The sequence below is a fragment of the Cinclus cinclus genome, chromosome 19 (genome assembly GCF_963662255.1).
Source record: "Cinclus cinclus chromosome 19, bCinCin1.1, whole genome shotgun sequence".
Classification (NCBI taxonomy): Eukaryota; Metazoa; Chordata; class Aves; order Passeriformes; family Cinclidae; genus Cinclus; species Cinclus cinclus.
Genome location: NC_085064.1, coordinates 6353721 through 6380945, shown reverse-complemented (window position 1 = coordinate 6380945; position 27225 = coordinate 6353721). Strand labels below are relative to the sequence as shown.

The 27225-nt window shown below is 48.1% G+C and overlaps 1 protein-coding gene across 1 annotated transcript in view; it reads left to right on the top strand.

Annotated features, from left to right (window-relative positions):
• Positions 1 to 27225, top strand: part of COL27A1 (collagen type XXVII alpha 1 chain) — a 138982-nt gene that overhangs the window by 87331 nt on the left and 24426 nt on the right. The window contains exons 28-37 of the mRNA XM_062505443.1: positions 3035 to 3088; positions 10167 to 10220; positions 10579 to 10623; positions 10756 to 10800; positions 11013 to 11066; positions 11777 to 11830; positions 14084 to 14137; positions 15707 to 15760; positions 16475 to 16528; positions 18391 to 18498. Coding sequence (XP_062361427.1) covers positions 3035 to 3088; positions 10167 to 10220; positions 10579 to 10623; positions 10756 to 10800; positions 11013 to 11066; positions 11777 to 11830; positions 14084 to 14137; positions 15707 to 15760; positions 16475 to 16528; positions 18391 to 18498 — 576 coding nt within the window. The remainder of the gene's footprint in view (positions 1 to 3034; positions 3089 to 10166; positions 10221 to 10578; positions 10624 to 10755; positions 10801 to 11012; positions 11067 to 11776; positions 11831 to 14083; positions 14138 to 15706; positions 15761 to 16474; positions 16529 to 18390; positions 18499 to 27225) is intronic.

Genomic DNA, 27225 nt, shown 5'->3' with positions numbered 1-27225 from the left:
ACTAGAGAGATGGGGAAAGGGACGTGAGTGGGAGCAACATGGAAAGAGACCAAAAAAAAAGCACAGTGCTTAACTCAAAATTTTGTAGCCCATTTCCCTAAGGAGACATGCCAAAGTCACAATCCAGCCTCAGTGATTTAGCAGGAGACCAGCTCCCTAGTTCAAAGTGTTCTGGGCTGGGAATGGTTGGCAGTGTGGTGCTCACACTGTGTGATATAGTGATGTATCATGGTGATTTATCATGGTCACTTATCACAGGGACCACATCATGCAGCGTGACCATCCTGCATGGCCAAAGGCCCTGCTGTCATGAGAGGAGCAGCAGAGCAACTCCCCCAGACAGACCCTCCACCTGGACAGGCTCATCTGGCACACTGCAGCTGTGGCTGGAGCATGCAATTGCCATGGAGGCAGATTTTAGGCTGGCTCCAGTTTCCCACAGACGTTCTTTAGATGTAGTTTGGGCTCTCCCAGCAGAACATGTGTCACTGGAGCCAGCAAAAAGGCAGCCCTGGGTGGGTGCAGGGAATGGATTTTGCTCAGTGTGTGAATTCCCACAGTGATGGTAACTGGGAGGAAGATCACAGCAGTGAAATGCCCAGGAAATGCCAAAGGTGTGGCCTCCTAATCAGGGTCAACTCTGTCACTGCCAGGAGCTCGAGGATGCTCTGGGTGCACTGGCTGCAGGCAGCTGCTGCCTGGGCACAGACTGTGCAGTAGTAAGTGAGTGGAGGTGTGGAAAATAGAAAATCTGAGGTCAAGCAGCACCTCAGGGTGACCTATCTCTGCCTGGAGAGCAGCACCATGGCACCAGCCAGATCCATACAACAAAAGCAGCACCGTGCCACCCGCAGCCCCCAGCGCTGAGCTGCTCTGTGGCCCCTCGTGGCAGCACTTGTTGTCGACAGAAGCCTAGGAGGCAGCTGGATATCTGTAGATGTCCCATTTTTAGCAATTTCCCATCATGGTAGCTGCTACATGACTTGGGGACAGCTGGAGCACTGGGCTCCCTCCTGCTCCCTCCTGCTCCCACCCATGGCCGAGGCAATTTCTGCACTGTGGCAGAGAGCTCCAGCCCTGAGCACCATCCCATGCATCACTAAATGTGCCTTCAAGTGAAGCCAAATTTTGTCTGTCTTCACTGGGGCATAACAGTAGTATGAGCTGAGGCATCAGATCCAGGTGGAAATACCAAAACCTCTCAGCAAAGCTCTGGGAGTTGAGACCATCCCAGGTCCCTCTGCTTCCTTCAGTTCCCCCTTCTCCTGCAGGCAAATAACAAGTTCATCCAAGCAAAATGTTTGCTCCACAACTGCATTTTAAAAAGTCGTAATTCAATAAGCCAAACTTCCCCACAGAGCCAGTAAATCAAATAATCTCCTAATACCAAATCCCCACTCATTAACTCCAGCTGTTTTTCCACCAAACATTCCTTATTTGCCTTTCAAGCCAGACCTGAGGCATGCAATTGTTGTTTGTCCTAAACTGTTAAAATCTTTGAATGAGCCTTAGCAGTGATGGCTGATTAATTCAACAAAGGATGACTGGAAATGGGAAGCAAAGTCAATGGTAGGAAACTTTGCCCTTGGTTTCAGCTTCCTGAGGCTTTTAAATTCCTTTTTCCTCTTCTTGCTCACCATTATGGTGCATCTTTTCTGTTAATATACAGTTTTGAAAATAATGTGTATATATAGGAATATTAAAGGTCACTTATCTGCTCCTAAACAGTTCATTGAAATTCCATCAGGGTATCTAGCTGTTCCCTCAGCATTTGCCATTACAATGAATCTTTCTGTCCTTGTATTTCTATAAGCTATTTGGGATAGGCTGAGACTTCCAGAGGAGATTTCAAATACCTGCTAAGGATTTCATTCCAGTACATGGTTATCATAAAAATCTCTATAAAACAGGCATCTGACACATCCACTGCCTGTGCCAGTCACCACTGTCCTCACTACCAAAACTGAGACCACAAGTACAGTTGCACTGAACTGACTTTTCCATACCAAGTGAGAACAGCTCAGCAGTTGTATCCTGAACTTACACACCATGCACAAAAGCAAAATCTTCATAAATTGCAGTTACAGGAGCAGTAGGAAGATCATAGTCCAGTTCTGTTCTGATCTGTGGTGGAGTTGGCAAGGCTGACAGTTGGTAAAAAGCTATTAATATCTAAACAGCCAAATTTGATGTGGAATGTTTGAGAGAGCAAGGAGTCAATGTGTCATTTTGAGGTTTTCTTTTCTGACAGAAGAAAGGCACTACCTGTAAATAACAGGCTTAAAAGCTGTGATACAGAACTGAGTCTTGTTAAATAAATATATCCTTTTTTTTTTTTACTCTGATAAATATTCTATCAGGGAAAAAAATTGATTTCTGCATCTTCTGTATGCACACTAATGAATCATATATGTACAAATCTGGATTAAAAGAAAACCTGAAATATGTCTGTAATTCCAAGGAGAACAGAATCATCCACAACACCAACAGACCAACATCAAATTAGTATCTAGCTGCCACTATCAATATTTATGCAGCATTAACAGGGCAACATTGACTTAAAGATAAAGTCAGTATTTGGCTGAAAAGATCAAATTTGGATACCCAAATGAGGTGTCTGATTTTGTATTTGGACATCTAAAAAGCAGATCCTGGTTATTATTATTATTATTGAACAGATGCTGAGCAACAGCTGCTTTTAATAGATTCAGAGAGGATTCTGGATGTTCAACTTCACATCACACCACTGACACAGATAACAGGCTGCAGGTCATTAAGCATACAAACCTCAGCCAGGATCTTTGGCCTAAATGTTCACAATCCAAAGACAATCCACAACTTTATTTTTTTATTTTATTTTTTTTTAAACAGGCCATTTATAGACAAGTAAAAATGGCAGTGATTTTAGCAAGTGTTTAATGAACCAATCTGCTGGACAAGGGTCTGCATCTGAGGCCCCTGCAGATCACACAGGAATGTAGGGTCTTACCAAAGCTGTTGCCTTCCTCATTTTGTTTTCTTTCTCCCCTTCCAGGGTCCAGCAGGAGCCCGTGGTGCACCAGGGATCCAAGGGATGAAAGGCCGCAGGGTAAGCACTCTCCATGGGCTTTCATCCCTCTCCTCTTCCAGACATTGGAAAAATAATCTGCTGGTTAAGTCTGGGGGTGTGAAGATGAGCAGAAGTTGGGCAGCAGCTCTACAGACACGTTTCTGCTGCACATAAATGCTGTATGGTCCTTGGAACAAATCTTACCAGGGAAGTGAATGCAGAGGATGTGTAGGGACAGAGGGGTGTTCTGAGTGGAGGTCATTGTGGAAGTGGTCCAGCCTGTCTTTTCCAACTAGCTGGCATGTCAAAACACAGTTTATGGATGCTTCTGGTGAGGATGGTGAAGGTTTAGTTGTCTGAAGGTATAGATGGGCTGCAGGAAAGGGTGCAGGTAGCAAACCAGAAAAGGTGCCTTCATTGCTATGGGAGAAAAAGTAGCTGAGATATGAAGTGGTATAACCAGAGGGAGATGAAGGAGGAAATGTTATGTCATGACATACATAGAATTAGAGACAAGGCTGACAGAAATAGGGCTGGACTGGGTGAGGCACTGCCTGGCACCACTGACACATTTCCCTCAACAGAGAGCTCACACACACTCACAGTCAGTCCTTGTGTGGCTCTCCCTGCTCTGTTTGGGTGACAGCCGACAGGACAGTGACCTCTAGACCTGCCAAAGCTGCTTGTTTTGCTGCCTGTGACATCCAGCCCCCGTCCCACTGAGCTCTCCAATCTTTCTTCTTCAACTGGATATTTATTGCAAGAGAATTCCTGCTTTGGATTGCTTTTCCTTGTCCAGCTGCTTTACAAAGCATTAATAGTGAGCACACATGAGGTCTGCTGAAGGCCCCAACAACAACATATTTTGCATTTCTCCCTCCAAGGATCTGTTTCATTTTCAAAGACATACACTGGAGTCAACTCTACATTTTACCTACTCCCACTCTGCTTCTCCTGCATCTTCTGCTTGGGGGATTCAGGACAGCCAAGGATTGTGTGTTTCCCTATGCTAGGATCAATGCTCTCTTCAAATAGCTGGGATCAGCAAAAGAAAATGGAATAACCAACTAGCTTTGTAACCACAGAGTTATGTACCCTGGAACTCCTCTAAACTTTAAAATCATATCTAGAAGGATGCCAGTAACATCCAAGCTTAGCAGATATTTATCAGGGCTCATCTGTTAACTTGTGACTGGGAAAAAACTCCCATTCCTCTGTGCTCCTTGGTGGAAAAGCCCATGGAGTTCAGTCCCCAGGTCCACTTGCAGAGGGGCCCCTGTGGAGTGTGGTTCCCCTGTGCTGCCCAGCAGGGATTAACTGGGCTGGCTGGGAGAGCCATCATCATGTTGGATGAGAAACTGGAGGTGCTCCTTCACAGCAGGCTCTGAACAGATGGTGGAAAATATCTCAAGGTAAAACTGCAGCACAGGGCTGAACAGGAAACACCTTCTGGATGGATCCAGGCTAGGAATGTGCAGGCTCTGAGAGAGGTGGGTCCTCTGAGGGGATCAGGGGCTTTTGCCAGTGCCTTTAATGTTTGCAGTGACAGAGTCCTGGAGCTGCCTCCTCCCAGCTGCCAGCCATTGATCCATCCCCATACCTGCCACTGAGCTTCTCCTTTCAGCAGGCATGCACAGGCAGCTGCTGTGTCTGGCTCTTGGGATGTCTAAGATTCCTTCACATAAACCTTCTTCAGCTTCTTACATCCGTATTGGCCTCAAGTCCTCAGCCCACAAGGAAAGCTGGATTCAGCTCCCAAGAAAGGAGGTTTCCTGGGACATCAGGGACCTGCCTTTGGCTGTAGCTGGATCCAGAGAGAGGGTGTCAAACCCTCCAGAGAAACCCTGTGGAGCATCAGCTGCCACCAGCACTGTCCATCCTCAGAATGACTTATCAATAGAGACCTTCAGCTTCATGGCCTGGGTTTGCATTTCCTCTCCAGATGTTCAGCCCATCAGATCCTGTGCCAGTCACTCCCTCTGGACGTGCCTCCACAGATGAAGCCAGACTTCAAAGTGCATCCCAGCCCTGCAAACCAGGAATGCAGCAGTGGCTGTATCCTGACAGGCTGCAGTGCGTGCTAAAAGTCACCTCAGGATGGGCAGAGCATTGAGGTAGAAAGGAGGTGGTGCTTGGAAAAAGGGAGAATTAAGGAATTGTTCTTGCCCTAAGGACACCAGTATTGGAGAGGGGTAAAACTCTGCTTAAAGCTCTACCAGCAAGGACTGAGCCTCTGGATCTGCTGCTGGTGCTGCTGCTCTCAGCTGCCATTTCTCGGCTGTGCCATGGTGGAGATCTGGTGTTGTTTGAGCACTGAAGTGATACAATCCATACAGAATTTGTGAGGCAGAGATGCACTTTGCAAGATCCCCAACAGAAAGGGTGAACCTGGGCTTTGCTGGGAAATTCTACAAATTCCAGTGGATATGATGTAGGGAAGTCAGTATTGTAGGAACTAGCAGATCTCCTGCCTGGAGGATTTCTGGTTTGAATCTCTCTCATTCACATTTTCCTTCTCTTCATACTTTCAGAAGATATTCCAGGCACAAAGTATCCTATATTTGCTTCCTTGCTCCTGTGATTCGGCTCTTGATTTACTCAGAATGGGGAAATGATCCCCCAATTGTAATTTCAGACATTACCCTCTGTCTATCCTAGCTTACAGAAGGGATGTAATTCAATTCAGAGTGGAAGCATGAATACAGCCCCTGCGAGATGTTTGTGGATTCCATGAGCTCTGTTTGTGGATGCTTCATTAAAGTTATTCTGCTTATGAAGGAAATGTAAATAGCAAATATGGTTTTGATTGTAAAGAACAATGGAGACTTTTTGGGGTCTCCATTTATGTTGTGATAGCTTTTATATTGTCAAGATATGTATATTTTAACAAGAAAAGCTTTTTAAAAATTGTAACCTTCTTTTTAGTCCTGACAGAGCTACTGTTCCTTCACAAGTCTTTGTTTGTTCCACCAAACTGATACTGAACAATCTTCCTCACATGTTATTTCCTTTCTCCTCTTCCCTAAGGAGAAGAAACTTGGACATGTGAGCCCAGGCTCATTTCCCTTCATCTGCACTCAGTGTAGCACTTGGATATGTGCTTAACATCCAGCTAGTAATAGCTATGTACATGCTTAAACCTAATTATTTAACCAAATCAAGGTTTAAATTTGGAGGCAGTTGTTCCAGCCAGCCCATCACCCTATGTCACTTAAATCCTAAAGTACATTTATTCTAATCAGCTCCTCACAGCAGGAAAATGTGTGGTCTCCTAAGGATAATACTGTCAAAAAGATTGGGGATCTCTATGAAAGGCTAAATATCAACCAGAGCCATGATTTTGTAACTCACATTATAAAGCTGCACCTGAAATCCTGCTGTAAAGTGCCTTACCTTGGCCTATTCTCCTGGCCAAGGTGCCTGTCAGTATTTCTAGAATTTCATCCTGTCACTGCTGGGTTCTGGCTCAGGTGATACAAAGGAGCTTTTTAAATCCCAAAGCACATTTCTCTTTTCCATTGTGCCATTCATTCATCCAGCTCCTGCATCAACTGCTGCCCAGGTGAACCCTGCAAATGCAAAGTAAGGGGAGCACACCTGCACTCCAGGCCCTTTGCTGCTCCATGCCAGAGGAAGGAATTGCTGCCTCTGCCACATAGACCCGATGATTTCCAGCATCACCAGCTGCAGGAATTTGTAGATGCCAGGGATTTGTAAAGTGGTGTTTTCTAAGCAGACCTGAAAATATTTGCCTTTCCAAGCCCAGCTGAGTTGTTGTTCATGGAGAAGTGGAGGGTATTGTTTTAATTCCAGGGATCTTTCTAGTTGACTGAGAAAGCCTTAGATGTGTTTGAGGAAAAGCTCATTCCAGATCCACAGCCGGGGATGTCTCCCTTTGGCTTCACTCAAGGCTTGCTTTTTTGTTTGGCCAGACTGTGATAGTGAAATATCAATATTTGGATAACTGGGTAAGGAAGGAGCTTTGGGTTTCTGGAACAGAGCTACTGGCTGCTCCTTCATGCTGCTGTTCAGAGGCTGCCCTGTCTGTCTGAGCTCTGAGTAGGGTTTAACAGGAGGAAATGCAGCACTGCTCTGCAGAAACACCTTGTGGAGTACATAGTCCTGCAGGAGCATTGTCTACTTTAGCAGCAGGATATATCCCCATTTCCTCACCTGGACTGGCAAAGCCTGGAGCTGAGTTGCCCTGCCTTTGGGATTGTTCACATCCAGCCATGGCTGTAACCCCTTGTTTGCTCCGGGGTTTCTGACAGCACTGCTTGGTGTTGCTCAGCACAGGGAAATGCTGTCCTGGCCTCCACGGACCAAAGGGCACCGAGGGTCCAGGGGCTGTGCCCAGCCCTGCTTGCAAGGATAGGTCTGCAGGGGGAAGGTACCTTGAGGAGCATTGAGGCTCCTGGCTTTGGGATGCTCCCTGAGAGCTGCCAGGACCTCACTCATCTCTATGGTCAGTAAAAGAGAGTTTTAAAAATTTAACTACTTGGCTAAGTGTAGTTTTTCCTGTCAGGGTGGATTAGGGGAAGCCTTTATCCCAGGTTTCAGCCCAGGAGGCCAGAGAAGATGAAGCTTGCCACATGCATTTGAGAATAGAGGGTCACTTTCTCCTTCTTCAGGTCAGATGCTGATGAGTTGTGATGGGATTAGGCAGGTGACTGCTGTGAAGGGAGATTGCCCTGGCAGATTCTGCCATGCTGGTGACAGAGCTCTGCTGGAAGAGATGAGGATACTGTAAACACTTCCCCAGCCAGCCAGCCCTGATGAGAGCCACAGCCATCACTGAGGGCACCCAACAGCCTCCACCTGGCTCAGAGCAGCCCCTGCACTGGCAAAGGGGCTGGACAGGGCAGGACAGGCTACAGAAGATGGGTCTGGAGGGGCCAGACTCATTCCAGTTCCCTTCCCAACTCTGACCCGGATTATCACTGTAATTTCCATGTCCTACTTGCTTCTGATCCCTGTGCCCTCTTCCAGGCCTGAGCTAAGGAATCCTTGCCCTTTGCACACCCTTCCCCTCCTCCACTAGCAGGTCACCACATCATCTCAGATAGTAAAGCTGTAATTGCACAAAATACCCAAGTGGCTGCTCAAAGAAAAGGGGAACAGTTTGTTTTCCAGGGAGGATGAGCATTTGGTTGCTGAAGGTGCTTTCCCAGGATTCCAACATCATAACCATGCTGACACCTCCCTTCCCAGTGCAGGTCTGGGTATTTGCTGGGTGTCCCAGTCACTCCAGGCAGCCTCCAAGATGCCTCCAGGCCCTGCTCTTCCACCACCCTAAGTAACAGGGCTGTCTGACTCAAGCTGTTAGTAGCCCTGCTTTTAAAGGACCTTCTGGTCTTTGTCATTGTGCTTTGAGGTTTACAGGGACATGGACTAATAAAACTTTTAGTCTGTACTGCTCTCTGATCTAGGGGCCAGTGTGAGCCACAGCACTTGGGGTGTTGGGCTGGTGAGAGGTGCTGTGACATTTGTGCAGCAGAGCCCCAGCTGTGAAACACCCCTTTGGTTGTGGGGATCCCATCTGGGGCACAGCCCTCTGTCTGTCTGTCTGTTCTGCAGGTCAGGCTGAGCATTCTTCAGAGCTGTGCCATACTGGCAGTGCAGTACAGGCTCTTGGTTATCCAGTCTCTGCTCTTCTGAGCAGCACAGAGTTTTGCCAAGCTCAGTAGGAGTTTTTGCATTATTTTATATTGACAATGTTTGTCTGCTGTAATAATTTGGCTGGGGTTCCTATACATTTCTGCTGTACACTGCCTTCCTTTGTGAGTCTCTGTCTTTGCCTGTCATCCTGGAGTTGCTTTTCTAACACACTGGCTCCCTAGCCCTGTTATTACTTTTGGCACTGGGTTTGCATCCCGATTAAGCACATTGGCTCCTGTTTTCCCTTTCTGCATTGGCCAGCTCTCAGAATTCCTCTTACCACTACATCCTAGCACAGCTCTGTGTTTTTATTTATTATTTATATTGAAGTAGTGCCTAAGAGTCCTAACTGAGCTCACGAACTGATTACGAACATATCAGTTAATAGAGTCTCTTCATATGCCCTTTTTTAACTTTTCTATTTTCTTTTGCTGTGGCTCTTTATTCTCTGTCAGTGTGACACACTGGTCTCTGGGAGTCAAATGATGCAGAGGGTTGTGTGTTCAGCTTTCCTGAGACAAGCTTGAAAGATAGATGGTCTTTCCAGTCTCTTTCAACCCAAACCATTGTTTTCTGTGATTCTCTGATCATATCCTTACCGTCTTCCAGAGCTCACCTCACTTAAAACTCTCTAAAAGAACAAGGATGACCCTTCCTCAGCAATGCCCAAGCTGTACCACGAACTGCTCAACTTTAGCTGCTCACACCTGCTCATTTGCATCAGGGCATGTGTCCCACACACCTCCCAAGGTCCCTGTGCCCACTGCACACTCACACACCCAGGAGCAGATGCCAGGGATGTCACCACACCCTCCCCACCTCCAGATGCACGAGCACCTGCCTGGTCCTTAACAGCAGCCAGATCTTTAAATATCACGTGGCTGTAGCTGAGGGCTTAGAGTCCAGCTGCCAGCAAATATACCTTTCTCTTTGGGAGGAATTTGGGGCCCAAGATGATGTGAAGGTACTGTACAGTGGGGGCTGTGCACCTCTGTGCCACCACTGCGACCACGCAACAGTGTGGTGTGGCAAGGGTTAAGGGCAAAAGTGTTGGAAAAGCAAGGTTTCTAGGAAGGAAAAGGTTTGCTGTCAATAAGGCTGGAACTGCAAGTTTGCCTGCGCGTTGCAAAACTGTTGTCATGTAGCTATTGTCTGAAAATAAGGCTGTTCCTGGCCTGCTTTTCTCCCCTGGCTTGGGTTAGTGGTTAGTAGTTGGTTTAACAGGAATAAAAAGTGCTGTGTGCTGGTAACGGTGAGAAATGGAGCAACAAAACACAGAAAGAATGTTTTTAGTCCTGGGCTCTGAGTTGCTGTGCTCAACCCAATCAGGTATAGATTGGTTTAGCCAGGATTGATCTCATGGACTGTCCTGGTGGCCAAGGATAAAGTGACAGCTGGATTTTCCAGTGAGCCATATCCTCTGTGTTCTTATTTTTGCCTCTCTTTTGCCTCCTTCCAGGGTGCCAGAGGGCCTGATGGACCCGTGGGCGAGCCAGGGTCGCGAGGTGTCAAGGTGAGTGCCAAGGCTGCTCTCAGCTGTGCTGTGAAATGCTCTGGGCAGGATCAAGGTCACGTCCTCCTCCAGGAACAGGGATGTGCAATTGCTCTATGAGGATCAACCAGCAGGGATGAGTCTGTCTTGCAAGCAGAGTAAAATCTATCCAGCATTGGGATCAGGACCCTTGCCTACACTCCCAGCTGGCTGGAGTGTTCCTTGGGACACCATCCCAGTCATTTGGTCTCTCAAAATCTGCAGGGAACTTTTGGAAGGGAAATTTGATGCACAAAAATGCAAAAGCAGATGGGCTAGGGCAGAAGAGCATCACCAACAGCTTGTGCTCCTGCTGACTTTTTGTCTTTTTGTTTTGCAGGGCCGACCAGGGGAGCCGGGCAGGGTGGGCCAGGATGGGCTGCAGGTATGTCCTCTGTGAGAGCCAGAGCTGCCAGTCCTGGGGACACCCACATGTCCTCTGAGCCCTCCAGGCCACAGCACCGCAGGTGTGTCAGCACATGCCCAGCTGATAATTACTGTAACTGTGTGTTCCCAGGGCAAGATGGGGGAGACTGGGGAGACTGGAGCACGTGGCTTCCCAGTAAGTGTCCATCCCTTCTACTTCCTTTCATAACCTCAAGCCCTTAAGTTTCAAGTCCTGTCCAGAGGAAAAATCTGGACCCTATCTCACACTTACAGAGGCCACCTCTCTCCTCCTGTCACTGGAGCATTTTTGAGGTGCACATTTCTGCCAAGAGATGTAAAGGATTGCTGCTGGGTTGGAGCTGACCCTGGTGTTTTTAATTTTTCTAGGGTATTCAAGGACCTTCTGGACCTCCAGGAGCAAAAGGGGCTCCAGGCGACCCGGCAAGTGTCTCATCACTCTCTCTCCATCTGTCTTTCCTTGCACACAGACACTTCATTTCTTTCTCTGTCTGTCTCTTCCCCACTACTTATCCCATTCCCAGCTTCTCTGTCCTTGCCAACTCCAGCGTGGTCAGGGATGTGAAAGATTTGGCTAGAGTCCTAGGAGCCATAAGGAAAGACAAGGTCCGACCCCTGGAAAGCAAAAGGGAGCCATGGATCTACCAGAGAGAGTGTAGGATACAGCCTGGGATTTTGGAAGGGAAGGTAGAAAAGAAGTGCAAGGTTGGGTATGGGACAGGGTCAGATGTAACAGGAGGAGTTGGAGTGTAGGTGGAGTGGAAGGGGGAGCATGAGGGAGGTTGATGGTGTCAGAACTAAGTCCACAGCTTTGGGAGAGTCATGGGGGAAAGACAGACCTCAAGGAGGACCAGCAGTACTGGACTGTGAAGGGACAGAGCAAACCAGACAACCCACTGCAGCTGTTTTAGACGGGAGCCAGGAAGATGAAGGGTCTTCTGAGCTCTTTGCCTGTTAAGGTGCTTCAGCACACCCATGCTGGCCTCTCCATCCCACTAGGCAAATCCTGCACAGTGAGAACTCCTCTGAGATGTGGGAGGGAACTGGTGTTCTATCTTACAGACCGTGGAAGTGATGGCCCTTCAGAAATGAAAACAGTTGTATGAAAAGAGCCTTGTGTCTCTATTTTGCAGGGTCCCCAAGGACCACAGGGGCCACCCGGGCCTTTGGGAGAAATGGGGCATAAGGTAGGTGTGACCTCTGTTCCTGTGTGTTTTCCCCTTCCATCAGGAGTGGCAGGATTGAGGGAAGAGTAAATGTGCAGGGGAACATCCCTCCATACCTTGCAGTGTGGAACAAGCAGGAAAGTCTTCCCTTTAGTCAGAAAGTCAGTTCCAAAACAAACAGTGAAAATCAGAACTTTGAGCACCCTTTTCATCACAGGCCACAGACACCCAGCTGGTGGAAGTGCAGAGCCATCTTTTCAGCAGAAAAGTTGACCATGGCAGGGACCAACTTTTTGTATCAGAGTGCAGGGTCATGGAGCCAATCCAAGCACAATTCAGACTGAGTACTAGTCTTCCCCTCTCCCTGGTGCTGCTGCTGACACGACACAGGTTTGCCAGCTCAGATGGCCATGGCAGCCCCAGCAGAGGCTGCTGCAGCCAGTGCAGGAAGCTCAGAGCTGCCTTTGCTGCTGACGGTGCTGCTGGGCTGTGGTTGCCATGAAGCAGTGACACAAACACACCAAAACCGAGCAGCAGCTGCCAAACTGTGCCCCAGTGGAGTGCAGGGGATGCCTACAAGGTTTCCCCCAACTCCTCTGCACTTTTGGCTTTATTTCACTCCTCTTAAAATAATACAGACTTGGCTCTTTCTCTCACGTGCCCGTGCCCCTTGCACAGCTCCTTTATGTAGGTCCTGAGCTGTAACACTGACATGAAGGTGGCTTTGAATGTAGTCTATGCAGTGTGTGAGTCATGAAAGTTTCCATTCTCATGGCTGCTGGACTGGATGGAGTGAGCTTTCAGCATGGTAAACCACACTGGGGAGCTGGAAAGCTGCTACTGAGCCACTCTGGATGCTGCCAACCAAGAAAGTACAGACCTTCATTCAAATCTGTAACTCCTCCAGGAGCCTTTCTCTGCACTGGCACCTCTGGAGAAACCAAAGCAGGATTTTTGCTTTCATTGGAGCTTGAATTTTCTCATTGCGTGACATGAGCGTTTGTTCACAAACCCAACACACACCCTGCTCCCTCCTCTGCTTGAATCCACTTTAGCAAGCCAGGAACTGACTTTATTCCCTGGGTAGCTCCCTTGACTATGTGCTCTTTTTTCCTTTATTCCCAACTGTAAAGAGAAGGGAGATTGTTGTTTGGAATGCAACTATCATAAGTAAATAAACCACTCAAATCCTTTAAAGAGAAGCTTTACTGTCCCATCTTTGGGGTTGCTTTACACATTCCCCATGCTTCCCAGAGGTAAGAGCAAATGTACAAAGATTAAAGTTCCCAATAGATCTTGGTACTAAAGATAGTGAATGACTGTGACCCCACTACCAGGGGCTGCACATGGAGCTGGACTGAGTGAGAACAGTTTCCAAGGTCATTCTCACATCTTCCATCTTTCTATCTTAATTCCTATCTTCTTCCAGGTCAAGCACTCATTTTTGGCTCTTTGAGGGATGCCAAACCCCTCAACCAGAGTCTGTGCTCACACAAGAGCAAGAAACTTTCAGCCAGTCCAGCCTGGGCTGTGGATTTCTGGTCTGAGCCCAGGAACTTGGCCTTTGGATATCTTCTGGCCCTGTACAGCCAGAGATAGCTGGCTGATGGATGCCAAGGCTAATCTGGCCAAAACTTGTGCTGTGTGTCACCTTGCTGCCCTCAGCTCCCTTTAGCTGGCAGCACCATCATGCCCCTGTCCCTCTGGGAATGGGGGAAAAGGCTCAGCTGGAAGATTTGGCCTGTGGGACAGCTTGACCCTCATCAGAAGGAGCCTGTTGGTGCAGAGGATGTGCTCACACCTGTGGGAATGGAGAAGTGGGGCTGCAGGAAGCAAGAGCAAGAGCAGTGCCAAACATTCCTGTTACCCACTGTACCAGCCCAGCCTGCTGGACCCTTGCAAAGAGCTTCCAAGTCTAATTCTGCACCTTTTCCCTTCCATCCCAGCTGGTTCCAGTGCTCTCCCTGGTGGGGTTACTGACGTTAGGAAGCAGAGGGATTGGAAGGAGGCAGAGAAAGGTGCTTGGCAGAGGAGGCTGGGGAGAGGGAGGTGTGAGAGTTGATCAGAGCCCTCCCAGAATCCAGGCACCAGGGGCCTCTTTGATGCTGTGGACCCCGAGCCAGCTCCAGGGAGGTAATTGCATTGCAACCAGGGCTTGGCTGTCCCAGGAGAGCTCTGCTAAAGGAGTTATGTCTTTGATCTTGCTTTCTGCTTCATTACAATGGGTTTTTTCATTATCTTGTTGGGGTTTTTTGTTTATTTTTTTTTGCCCAGGGACCGCCAGGCTCAATGGGACAACCTGGTCTTGCAGGTGAACCTGGCATGAAGGTAAGAAAAGCCCTGAGTGCAATTTCTCTGTCAGACTGGGGACATAAATGGCAATTTATGTTCCTGAAGGACTGAGTGACATTGCAGGTTTACCCTCCAGCAGCCAAAGTAGACAGTGCATTCAATAACAGATAAAGTTTTAAAAACCTAAAACTGAGTTAATTTTAGCAATTTTTACAAATTCCTGAACCCTATCCTGAGGGAGAGGCTGTCAGTGCTGGGGAGATGCCCCATCCCAGGGATCCTGTGCCTCAAGAGCTGTGAAGGACCCTGCAAGTGAAGCTCAACTCTTTGCAGATCCAAAACCTCAATGGAGAGAAGAGTCCTTGAGACTCAGAGATCCAGGCAGCTTCTAATTTGAAACTAGAGGAGTCTTAGGAAGGTCTCAGACTTAAAAATACCCTCAAACACTCAAACAAGGTCCTGCCACAGTTTCCAAGCCTCAGCTCTCTGGGGACTGAACTCCTCTGATGGTTAAGGGGGAAGGTGCCCTGCTGCAGACCATGAATGCACCTTCTTGTCCACACAAAAGCCATCTCTTTCTTTGAGTAAAATCCCAATGCTGAGCAGCTCAGAGGGGGCTTTATTTAATCCTAACCCCCTTGGTCTGAAGATTTGTTCCTGTGAGCAGAGCTTTTGAACAAACTCTATTTGGGGATTAAATGCAATTTCCTCTGTGCTGCTCTTCAGTCCCACCCCCCACCCCATCCTTTGCCATGTTTTCCTTGGCAAATCTTCTGACACTTCACTGGAGCTACCGTGTCTTTGGCATCCTGATAGTGCATGAGTGTTTCAGCTCCAGTGCTCCTGGCTGGCCCTCCTTGGAGCAGGACATGATGATTTGCACAGACACCCCTTCACCTGCTGGCCTTGCTGGGAAGCTGTGGAGTGAGAGTCCCATCCTGCTCCTTCTCCAAGCTGGAAGGAGCTGGACCAAGACTGGTCTGTGCAGAGCAGTTTACTGTGGTCTATGGATATCTCAAAACCTTTTTCCCTTGAATGCTCTGCATTTCCTGAGTTCTCTTCCATGCAAAGCAGATCGTTGGGTGGGCACACATGGGAGAGAACTGCCCTATGGCCATCCTATCCCCACTGCCACATTGGCAAGATCCATTTTTTTGCCAGCTCCACCACCTTCTGTTCTCTTGTTTAACTGCTCTCAAATATTCAGGTTCTTCTGGAACTGGGGCTGAAAGAACTGCTTGGTTTTTTTTCTCCCTCATTCTGGTCATGTCTGCCAACACACCACATTGCACCCACCCTGCTACTTGTCTGTGAAGGACCATGCCAGAGAATGCCTTCTGGATCAGGAGCTTCAGGCAGCTCAGAGCCCTCTGTGAGCCCTGTCCTGCCAAGCATCATTGCAGCAGAGCCTGTGAGATGTGTCCTTGGCTGCCCCTATGCACTGCCCCTGTGCTGGGCCTTTGAACCCCCCTGAAAACTCAGCTGAAGGTGTCTGTGTGGGAGAAGGAAAGAAATAGTCAGAATTAGGAGTGCCATGGGAAGTACTTGATGCTCCCTCACTTCAGTAACCAGCTTGTTTCCCTGTATGTGCTTCCTTCCTTTTAGGGTGATCCTGGCCAGATAGGAATCCCTGGAGAGCAAGGTCTCGTTGGCCAAAGAGTGAGTATGGTCACCTTCTGGCGGGGCTTCTGTGCCTCATCAGTTCCCCAGAGGTTCTCTCCTTGCTCTCCCACAACCTGGACATGCTGACCCTGTTCTCTGCATCCCGTAACCCTGCTGGCCTTGTGGGGAAGTGCCTTCCTCACAGAGCCCATCAGCCCGAGCTCACCAGTCTCTCTGAGCCTCTCAGATGTGACACCGAGTGTGAAAGGGGCAGTGTGGGAACAGCTGTGGGAACAGACCCCTCCTGTTTGCCAGAGGCTGTGTCCGTGCAGCGCTGGGATGCTGGAGCAGAAGGAGCTTTAGGCAGGGGAACACTGGATACACTGTGCAGGCGTGGGAGGGGGATGGATGAATGTGTGGATTGAGGCTGGTGGGGGCTGTGTGCCTTCCCAGGACTGAGGTCAGTTGTTGGAGCAGGATGAGGAAGGCTCAGGTTAAATGAATTCAGACCGAGCTCCTTTTCCCACAGGGAAGGAGGGCTCCCTGCAGGCAGCAGCGGGCCCATGGAGCAGAAATGTGGCTCAGAATAGAGCAAGAGGCTGAATTGCTGCTCTTGCTCCAGGATGAGCTTGTTCAGCATTAGGGTATGAGATAGGACACGTGTTGGAGGGCAGGGCTGGGCTCCCATCACTGCAGCCTGGCTGCTGCTGCAGAAAGCTCAGGGGAAAGCACATTTAGGCACAGCCTCATGGTGATTGCTTCTGTCCACAGGGAGAGCCCGGGCTGGAAGGGGACAGCGGGCAGCTCGGGCCAGATGGGATCAAGGTAAACCTCACTGCCATGGAGTTCCAGCTCTCAAACACATCTCTGTGCACTCAGGTCCCTGTGATTCCCAGAGCTGGGATGAGGCCAAGGGAATTATTGGGTCCTCTGTGGAATAGGCCTCTGCCCTGCAATCTATAAAGACTTTTTTCTGCAAGCACACATAACAAACCCCTCCTGTTTCACTCCTCTACCCACGTTTTTTGGCATCTGATCAGATCTCCAAAAAGGTCAACCTCTTAAAAATCTAGTTTCCAACAATTTGTCTGTTTCATTTGAGTCTTTACAGATCAAATTTCCAACTAATCAGGAATTCCTGGGCCTGGCAAGGGAAATCAAGAATTGTCCATCACTCTCTCCTGCACCACTGACCAGAACAATGTTAGAGAGTAAAGAAACCAGATCCCCTTCCCTTGGCAGAGCCCCAGGATCTCACTCAGGGTTCATTCTGTATCTCACTGCTGTGAGTTTGCTACCTTGCCTTTGGCACAGGGCTCTGATTCCTGTCCCTGCACAGCCAGCCTTTCCAAACAGACCGACAATTTTGTTCCATGGAAGGAAAGAGCAGCCCATCCCACAACAATGCAGTTTATTGCTTCTTTCTAGTTAAACTATTTGCCATGTGTGTCTATTTCTGCTTATCTCTGAAAGTTGGACCAAATATCTCTTCCTTAAGGACAATCAAGGCTTCTGTATTCTCTTGCACTGCTGGCTGTGCCCAGGAGCTCTTGAACCAAACCAGCTCTTTCCACCCCAAATGTGTCTCTGGACACTTAACCAGATGTGTCTGTGCTCTTTAACCAGATGAGATCTTGTTGAGCTCTCCCAACACAGGTGCAAGAGGAAAATGGTTCAGTTCAAGGCTGCTTGGCTGCTCATGTTGCTCTCAGAATAAAGCTGGCCTTTATCATTGTCTCCATATAATTTTGAGTGGTAATAGTGAATAATACAAAATATTTACAATGTTTATCTTGATAAAAGAAAAGCAGTTATAAATTTACTTCTTACACTTCTATGATTGTATTTCTGGTCTGCGTTTCAGTTGGTTGATCTTGCCAAATACCGAAATTGTATTATCTGCCAGATTTTTTCATAAATTTCAACGACTGGTTTCACATGGGGAGCTTTAAGTGGGTATTGGGAAAAATTTCTTCACTGAAAGGGTGGCCAGGCATTAGAACAGGAAGTGTGGAGTCACTGTCTCTAGAAGTGGCACCTGGGGACATGGTTTAGTGGTGGGCTTGTCACTGCTGGGTTGAAGTTTGGATTCATTTGCTTTAAACGTCTTTTCCAACCCAAATGATTCTTTGATTCTATGATTCTGTAATTGTCAGAGCAGTGATTTGACAGGATACCCACTGCTCAGGCCATAGATGCTTTACAGGGCACAGTGACACAGTTTCACAAAGTGTTTATTGGAGCCCTGGGCTGATTTCTGTTTGGCAGCAGAAGCCGAGCAGCTGCTCCAGACAAACTCATCCTGTTAAAAGTCTTTCAGCATCCCAAGCTCAGAGCTTCTGGATGAGGCAAGGGGGACTTTCAAATCTTGTCTGCCTGCCTCATTCACGTGGGAGGTTCAGGCCTTAATGCAGGAGAAGCGAAGGGGTTCAGGTTGCTCTGTGTAATGGGGGAGTTCTTTCTCCTTCAGCCAAGAGATTGTAAGAAAAGAAACCTGGGTTTGCTCCTTTTTTTAAATGTCAAGTGTATTATGACTCATCCTCATTCATCCTTTTTCTTGCAGGCTCTCTTCCTCTCAGACTCCTGAAATATTAATTATGTGGTGGGGTTTTCCCTTGCAAGAGCTTTGCACAGAGACCCATGTGTTGTGTGGGTATGAAAACCTCCCACCCTCTTCTCTTCCACAGGGAGACAAAGGAGAGCAAGGCCCAGAAGGAGAGAAAGGAGAGAAAGGCAGTGAAGGACTGAAGGGAAAGGAAGGACCTCCAGGATATCCCGGCATCCCAGGTGTCCGAGTGAGTCTGTGAAACCAGCCCTTGGTGACCCGTGGGCTCCCTGTAGGGATGACTTTGTGAACCAGGACACTGCTCAGGGCAGGAGGTCACCTGAGATGGAACTTGTCATAAACATTATGCTGGAGTGGGTTGTTTTCATTAAAAACTATCTCCAGCTGATGGTTTGGTCTTTCAAATAGGATTCACACTTGAGAATGTGAATCTGGTCTGCCACAGGCTTTGGGAAATGGTGTCTCCCTCCCACATATCTGTAACACATGGTGTTAGAGGGGGAGACCCAGAGGACTGAGAGGGGCTGATTTCTCTCTTGTTGCCACAGCTGGCTTGGGCCTGGAGCTTGGAATTGGCCACTTGAGCCTTCTCTGATGGTTCCTTGCTTGCTTCTGGTCTCCCTTTCTAAGACTCCCCATTAAATATAGAAAACAACGAGAAGAAATCACCAGGATATGACTCCTGAATCCTCAATGAATATTCTGGGCATGTCTGGTTCACTTGGAGGTCTGATCTTGGTGCTATAGAAAGAAAAGGTTTGATTCTGACTCTGAGATGAGAGGAAGAAGGGCAGTGTCAAGTGGAAGAAGGTTCTGCCCAGTGCCCCAGTGGGCTGCTCTGCAAGCCAGGCCTTTCTGCTTGAAATGTGGAGTTTATCTGGTTGATGACATGTTTTATTCATTGTGATTATTGTCTTGGATCAGAGTTATCAAGGCTCATCCAGCAGAAAGGTAGCCCAGCTCAGTGGGATGTCCTGCTCCCCTGTGGCACGTGTCTTACCTCATGCAGCTGGGCAACACACCAGCTCCAACCCCACACTTCTGTGGAAAAGGAACAAGAAGGCCAAGTTTAAAGGCAGCTCTGAAATCCCAGCCCAGGCTGGGTGGGAAGCAGCAGGACCGGCAGGTACCGCCGAGCCCTGGGTGGATGCTCCACAGTGAAACGCTGATTTTCCTTTTGGTGGTGTTGTGGCTGCCTGAAGGAAGGGCAGGGAGAAAGGTGTGATGGGATGGAAGCAGCCAAAGAGATGGATTTGTGTTGTTTTTGGGCTGAGGTTGGGTTTTGAGCATTGACTCGACTAGAAAGTGGAAACATTGGCTTAGTACTTAGTGCAGCACCATAAATGTGCAGAAAAATCCTGTAGCCCTGGCCCAAATAAGGCCACCCTTGGCCACAGGCCCCTGTACCCAACAGGGAGCCCTTTCAGGATTGGGATCATACCACAGGCAAGGGTGGTCCCCACACCCTAGCTCCTTCCCAGCTGCAGGCTGGCACAGCAGGGCAGTCACCCTCCATGTGCTGTGCTTCTGGCTGGTTCATGTGTTTATATTGTGTATGTTTTAGGAACCAATAAAAATACTAAAATCATGCAAAAGCCATATTAAGTTATAAAGTATAAAATACAGATTCCCTCAGACTCAATCCCTGCTGTTTGCCAGCATGTCCCTGGGAACATGATGCTGTTTTCTGTTTTATTTTTTATTTAAAGGAGTCAGTAAAGCCAAGATTCCTGCTCATAATCACTCCCTTTTGCTTGGATTTTTTTTTACTGCAGAGTGCTATATTTCCATCTACTATTTTAATATACTTCTTTGTATTTCCTTATGCCTAAACTCAGGCAGACTTTCAGACCTGCATAGGCTCCAGATAGTGCTGCCTCCCCTGCCAGACACTGTTACCTAATCCACAGGCTGGTGTTCCTGTGCTCAGTGAGGTCATTTAAATATGGAAGTCCTCTGACAGAAGCACAAATAATTTTCCTCTTCCCATTACTAAGAATTTCATTCTACATTCCCATGGAGAATACAAATACCACTGGGATCTTCCTTAGATTTCTGTCAAGATAAAGTTTACAGCTCAGAGGTGCAAAGTGCTAGAGATAACTGCAAGCCCCTTCCTTCCAGCTGAAGAATATCTGGAATAGAAGCTGGAATATCCAGCCAAGCCATCCTCTGGAGGACACACTGCAAAAGCCACCACAGGCACAGCCCACCACAAACGGCAGGATGCACAGAAGTCTTTCAGGCTACTGAACTAGGATAACAAAAAACCTTGTCATGGGGAAGGTGAAGGTTGTTCACCCAAAACCTGATGTCAAGGTGACAAACTCCTGTCCAGGATTTGTATGGTGGCATGGAAATTGGTTGGGGAAGGTGTTGGAGGCACTGGGATTGAAGGCAGAGGGAGAATGTTGGGTTTGGGTGCTGCAGATACTGAGGGATTCCACACCACCCTGTTGTGAATGGTTTTAATACTTCTGATGTGATAGTGGTATGCTGTCCAATAATCACTTTAGGTGGTTTTAAGAACTTCATCTTTAGCTATTGCATCTCCATTTGGCCTCTCCTGGCATGATCCCCCCCAAGTCCTTCACCACATTCCTGCCTGGATCCACTGATGTTTTCCTGGGCTTTTCCTCAGCTCCAGAATTTGTTGGGATATCCTGCTCAGCTACAAAGGGGACAGGGAAGATGTTGATGCTTCTGGCCCCTTAGCAGAACACACAGAAGAATCTGTGCAGTTACCTGTGCCAATAAACTGAGCTCCATTTGGGGTGTGAAACTCATCTTCTGGTTCTGGAGTTAGTCTGAGGAAGCTGATGCCCGTCTGTGATTGTGGACACAGACAAGGTTCTCCTAAACCTTGGCTTGTCCCTGTGTTACTCCAGAGAGGGGACTCACAGGGACATGCCCTCCATGGACAGCAACAGCCTCTGGAAAAACCCTTTTTATCACAAGGTTCTGCAGCCATGCCACGTCCTGAAGGTTTGTCCTTAATGCCAAGGAAATGTTTAGTCTTAATCTTTATTTTGCTTATGTCTACAGGAATGTGACACTTCCCTATCAAGTGTCCTTGTGACAGATGTAGGAAATGAGGTGCCAGATTGCTCTGAAATGATCTGACCTCACTGCTGGTACATTTTCAGCCTGTTTTGTATATCCTGGCCTGGAGCAGAGGCTGGTGCTGGCAGAGCAGGTACAGGAGCTGGGGAATTTGGCATGACCAGCTCACACCTAATGTGGCAGCAGGCCAGCATGAAGGATGGTAGGAGATTAAAGGGTCTGCAGCCCTGGAGCTCCCTGGAGATGGCAGATGAAGGAGTTTATCCCAGAGCAACTTTGAAAGCTGGAGGAAGCACAGAGGGTCTGTCTGTGATGCCCTTTTGGGTCCTGCAGAAGAGAGACACCTGATGATCACTGGGGTCAGCAGAGGCACATCTGGCTTTCCTGAGCAAGGCTTCATCTTCCAGAGAGCCATCCTGATGTTGATAGCACATGACTGCCTGGGCACAACCAAACTTCCCTCTGTGCTCAGGAAACGTTTTTCAGAGATCTTTAGCTTTAACTTGGCTCAGCCATTTCCAGCATTAACATATCTGAAAAACGGTTTCCACTGTGGTTTTGAATCTCAAACAAAAAGCAGCAGGGAGGCCCCAGTCAAGTCTCCAGGGGTAGTTTGTACGTGTTTAAATGCCAGTGGATTTCAGCAAACAAACCTGGCAGCTGAGATGGTCCATGAGCTTCACAGCTGTGGCTGGCAGGGCTTGAGGCAGCTGGAGCTGAGATAAATGAGTATCCTCTATCTTTTGGTCACTTTGTCCAAGTTCACACTGCTCCGTTCAGCCCCAGTTCCTGCCCAGTGGAGGAATAGGCCAGTTGTCCCCCTGGCCATAGGAGAGAAATCAGAGCACCAGTGCAAGATCCAGTTGGAATTTCCAGAGATATGTACCTTTCCTGAGCTTATTATTCCACATATTATCTCCTCTCAGTGGTTTCTGTCATCTAACACAAACTCGCTGCCTTCACCTGACCTTGACTCTCTTCTGAACATGGCCATTTGCCCTCTGGTTTGAACAACAAAAGGCTGGAAATCTCTTCCCCTTGCAGAGCACCAGGGACTGTTTGGGCATCTGCATTCAGAGACTGGCTGGAAATCCAGACTTTTTGTATGGGCAAGGCAGAACAAGGATATCCGCCTCAGCGTGTGGGGACACTGGAATATACAACAGCCTGGTGAACTCTGGCAAGGCATCCATCCATCTGCAGTGCAAGTGTCATGGTGTGGTTTGCCAAAATAAAAAGATGATTTACCTGCTCATCTGTAAGGCTGTGAGGGAATAGTGCCACAGAGCCTCAAACACGCAGAGAACATCCCTGGAGAGTAACCTGCATTCACAAAGGATCTGACTGCCCATCAGAGCTGCTCACTGTATCATGGGATCAAGTCACTGGTGTGCTACCAACAACCTGGCCACGGGGGAGTGGGCCCTGAGAGCAACCTCTTCCCCCAAAAAGTGCTTCCCTCTGCTGCTTCACCTCTGCAGTGATAGAAAATGTGGCATTTCAGCCCTTCCCTGGGAGGATGACAGATCCAGCGGTGGCTGAGGAAGGCCCAGGCCAGTTGGAGGAGGGAGGTGATGGGTTTCCAGCTGCACTCTGTGGCTCTGCACTGTGGTTTTTGTAACGTGCTGGTTGCCATACACGGCAGACATCTGATAGCAAGGGGTTTACAGTTCCAGGAAAGCAATTGGAGAGCCTGGAAGTACTGAAATACAACATGCTCTGAAACAAGAAATTCCCTGATTGTTCAGCAAAACTGGGAGTCGAGTTCTTTCCAATTTAATTTTAACCTGAAATCCTATCTGCAGTGTCATTTGAGCCATGTCAGGACTCAGAAAGATTTGAGCCAGACACTCCAATGGTCTAAATTGCCATAAACAATTACATCAGAGAAGATCTTGCTGCATTTGCCGGCCCTGCTGTGGCATGCAGATGTGCACCATCAGCCCAGAAGAGCTTGAAGGGCTGTAAATCCTTTTGCTCTGGCGCAACAAAATCCAAGTCCTTTCATTTGCTCTTCAGGAGGGTAGAGTGACAGAGCTGGGCTGGGCTGGAGAGCTAAGGTTTTTTGAGGGAACTCGCAAGATCAAGCTACTCTCCAGCCCAGTACAGAGCATGGAGTGAACTCGTGGCTCTTGGCTCTGGTGCTGTGGTTGCTCCCCAGAGCAGCAGCAACCCCACACACAGCTCTGGATGGTGTCCTGAGGATCTTTCCCATCACAGTTTTGTCTCTCTCTCATCTACAGGCTACAGTCCTAAAGTGGAGGGAGGGCTTGCTGGCCAGGATGGACCTTCTGCTTTGAGCTAGCAGAGCTGCTCCAGCAATGCCAAGCTGAGATGGGGCTGCTGTCTGGGCTCTGCAGTGCCAGGGCAGGGCAGGAGCTTCTTTTCATCCAACACATTGCTGCTGTACAAAGCTGTCCAAACATCACTTATAGCAGAATTTGTCCCAGAGTGCTTTTTGCTCTTTGTTCTTTTCTGTTTCCTGCCACTGAAAACATGATTCAAAGGTTTTCTGCAACAAAGCGCCTCGCTCTGCTGTCACTGAATCCAGCCATTCTCTGCATACACATGAGCTCAGCCACAGCTGGCAGCACCACATCCATGGCATTCAGCTCCCTGAAAACACTGAGGTTGCTGAAGGACAATCCTGGAGTCACCAGTGGTTTTAATCTCTGCTCTCCATGCAGAAATTTATGGGGTTTTTTTTGATAATGTACTGAGCTGTTGTTTCCTGGAAAAGCTGTTTTTGTGCCCTGGACCATGGGCTGTCTGTGGAGTAATTACTTGAAAGAAATTTCTTTAAATCCCCCAGCTAGAGGGTGTGGGGTCACCCTTTGACTGAGCAGAGGAAGGGAATGAGAGCACCAGGCTCAGTGTGAAGGGGAGGGCAGTGTGGCAGTGGTACCAGCGAGATCCTCACACTCTTAATCTTAGAGAATGAGTAGTGTTACTCCAAATCCTGCCCTTGAATTATGTGTTAGGAGTAGATGCACAAGATAGCAAAGTGGCTTGCCCAGGGTCATGCAGGAGGTCAGTCAGTGGCAGAGGGGCCAGGAGATCACAAGAGGCCACATCCCCTTCCCTACAGCCTGTCCTTTCCAGTGGCTGCTGTATCAGCAGGGCCAGTTCCTATACTGGAGCCCAGTTTCCAGAGCTGAAGGTGTTTGCACTTGGCCATGGCGTGCCTTTGAGTTACAGCCCTGGACTATCATTACTCGTGGAGACCAACACCCAGGAAAGCCACAAGCAGGTATTTGTCCTGCATCAAAAATCAAAGGTGAATAAAGTTGCTCAGAAATGCAGTGAAATACGCTGAAAACCTCTGCTTTGAAGAGTGTGAGACCAAGAGTGAGGGCCATGCCTCTCTGCAGCTGCAGTCCTGGGTCTCTCTGCTTCCCCTTCCAGAACCAACGTGCTCATCCCTGGGCACCTCTGCCCATAGCTGCAATCAGCTTCTCCTCTTGCTTTGATAATCAGTGGTGGTGGCCCCAGGGTCAGCCTTTTCTGAGCATTCCACTTCATGGAGAGGTACATGCTGGATTTTGTGGTTGGGGTGATATTACTCTGTGGGACTTCCCCCCCACACACCTTTTTTTGCTATTCTGCTCTCTGTCACTCAGTCCACCAAATCCATTAAAACCTTTGGAGTGGACCAGGGTTGCCTGCATGTCCTGTGCATCCTACATGGAATCACAGAGCTTTCCCAACCCCAAGGGAACTGCTGCTTGCAGCAACTGAGGCTGCTCTCCAGCAGCTGAGGGGCTGCTTGGCCCTCGCAGGCTCTGCTGCTGGGGAAGGCAGGCTGATCCCAGCTGGTCTTCATTTAGAGTTAATAGGAGTCAAAATGAGCCAGAATTTGAAATAAATCCCATTGACTTGGCACGGTTTCTTTACTGACTCAGACGAAGGAGACACACTTTTTGGGCAGTTGCTCCAAGATTCCCCTCCTTATTGCAAGAGAGGATTTCATTCCCCTCCTCTTCCACAGCCCCAAGGAATCTGTGTCCTTCAAAAGGAAGATGTTAACTCTTAGTGTTTAGGGGAGTGTCAATCAGAGTTGTGCTGCCCAGGTGCTCTCTCTGTTCTTTTCCTTCCCATTGTCAGATTCCAATACTAATTTTTTTGGAGCATTTTGGTTTCATTGTGTCTGAAAGCCTCACTGCTCAGTGGGGATGAGGCCCTGCAGTTTTCTTATACATCCATCAAGCATTTTACTGGCACCTTTGTCTCCTGTGCTTTCTTAGCGATGAAGTAGAGGCAAAGAGAGTGAGGGGAAAAAAGTATTTTTCCCAGAAACAACAAATTAGTGGCAGTCCAGAGCTACCAGACTGAACCAGAGCAGCTCAGAGCACAGAGCACAGCTCTGTACATGACTTGCCTTACACTGTGACTGCTTAGGAAAATGAAGTTATATGGACCTCCTCCTTCTCCTCCACAAAACCAAAAGCAGCAAGTTTCAGAGCAACAGCTGCATGCAGATAAGAGTTTGCTATTAAACAGAGAGCTCAGGATACACAATTTTGGGTTGGATTCCCATTTTAAGCTGAAGAGCTCAGCTGAAAGGAAAGTCACAGTGATTCTGGCTGTAGTCTTGCCATCCAAGACCTTTTTATAGGATTTCCCCAATTTGCTGTTTCTTTGAGCTCAGCCAGCCAGCTCTACCTGCACTCTCCACTCGGGTTTCAACAAGCAGGCCAAGAGCCCATTACCTCCCAGTGCTCCCAGTAAAACCCTCTGAACCTCACAGCACAATCAGGTCTTTCTTCTCGAGAACAGTTGGGTCTTTCTTCTTTCCCCATACTCATTCAGGAGCTGCTGCCCTGTCTCCTCCCCTTCCAGACTACTGCTAGGCAGAGTGATTATGAAATGTGTTTCTTATAAATCCAAAACATTTATGTCTTCAAATGCCCGGCCTAAATAATCCCACTAATTTCCTGAGTGCTTGTGAACTGTCCTCCATGGGGGGAGGCTTCTCTCGATCAAAGTTTATTAAGTAGAGGTTCTCATATGGAGACATTGCTGAGCAGTAGGAAATTATATGGGGCTTTTTCATTTCCCTTTAAATGAGCTCACTGGCTGGGCCTGGACAACATGGGCATGGTCATCCTATGGTTCATGCTTCCTACCTTCATTGCTGCTTTAGTTTTCCTGCCCTTTTTACATCCAGTGCCTCAAACTATCACTTTTTTTTTTTTTCTCTGTCACCATGTCACTTTTTTCCTTTGCTCAGTAGCTGCATTCTGGTGGATCTGTTTCTTCCTGACTCATTTTTGGGAGGGAGGTGTGACCTCAGACCTTCACTCAACGACCCACACACACAAAAAAAAAAAATTAAAAATCGTTTGAAAATATGCTCCTGCTCCACAGCAGTCCTGAGCAATCCTGAAGCAGCCTGAGGCAAGCTTTGGGAAGCTCTCCCACCAGTTCTGTGCCCTCGAGACCTTCCTTCCTGTGCTGTGCTGCAAGGAAGGCAGGAACATATTTACCCTCTGGAATGCCAAGAGCCAAAGCAGGATGGTGAGTCACATCTCTGTTACCACTTCCCTGACCCATTGCCTGCAGCAGGAGCATCACTGGCTGTGGGGAAGTTTGGGTCAGGATTTTAGCCCTGTTTGCTGTTTGGCTCTGTTCAGGGCATATCTCTGTGCAGTTCATTCAACTTCCTTGTTTTGTTTTTCTGGATGTTGTTGTCAGAACATAGATTTCAACTGTTGATGTCTGGCGAATTTAAAGCTGAGCTGCTCATCTATTTGCTCCCACTAAATGTTGCTGTTGTGCTGGGCAATAGATCTGACTTTTCTGTCAAGGCCATCAGCAGCTGGAAGTCTCTTTTTCTTTTTCTTTAAAAATTAACCAATTTGCATTGGAAAATAAACCATTCTTCTTTCCCTTA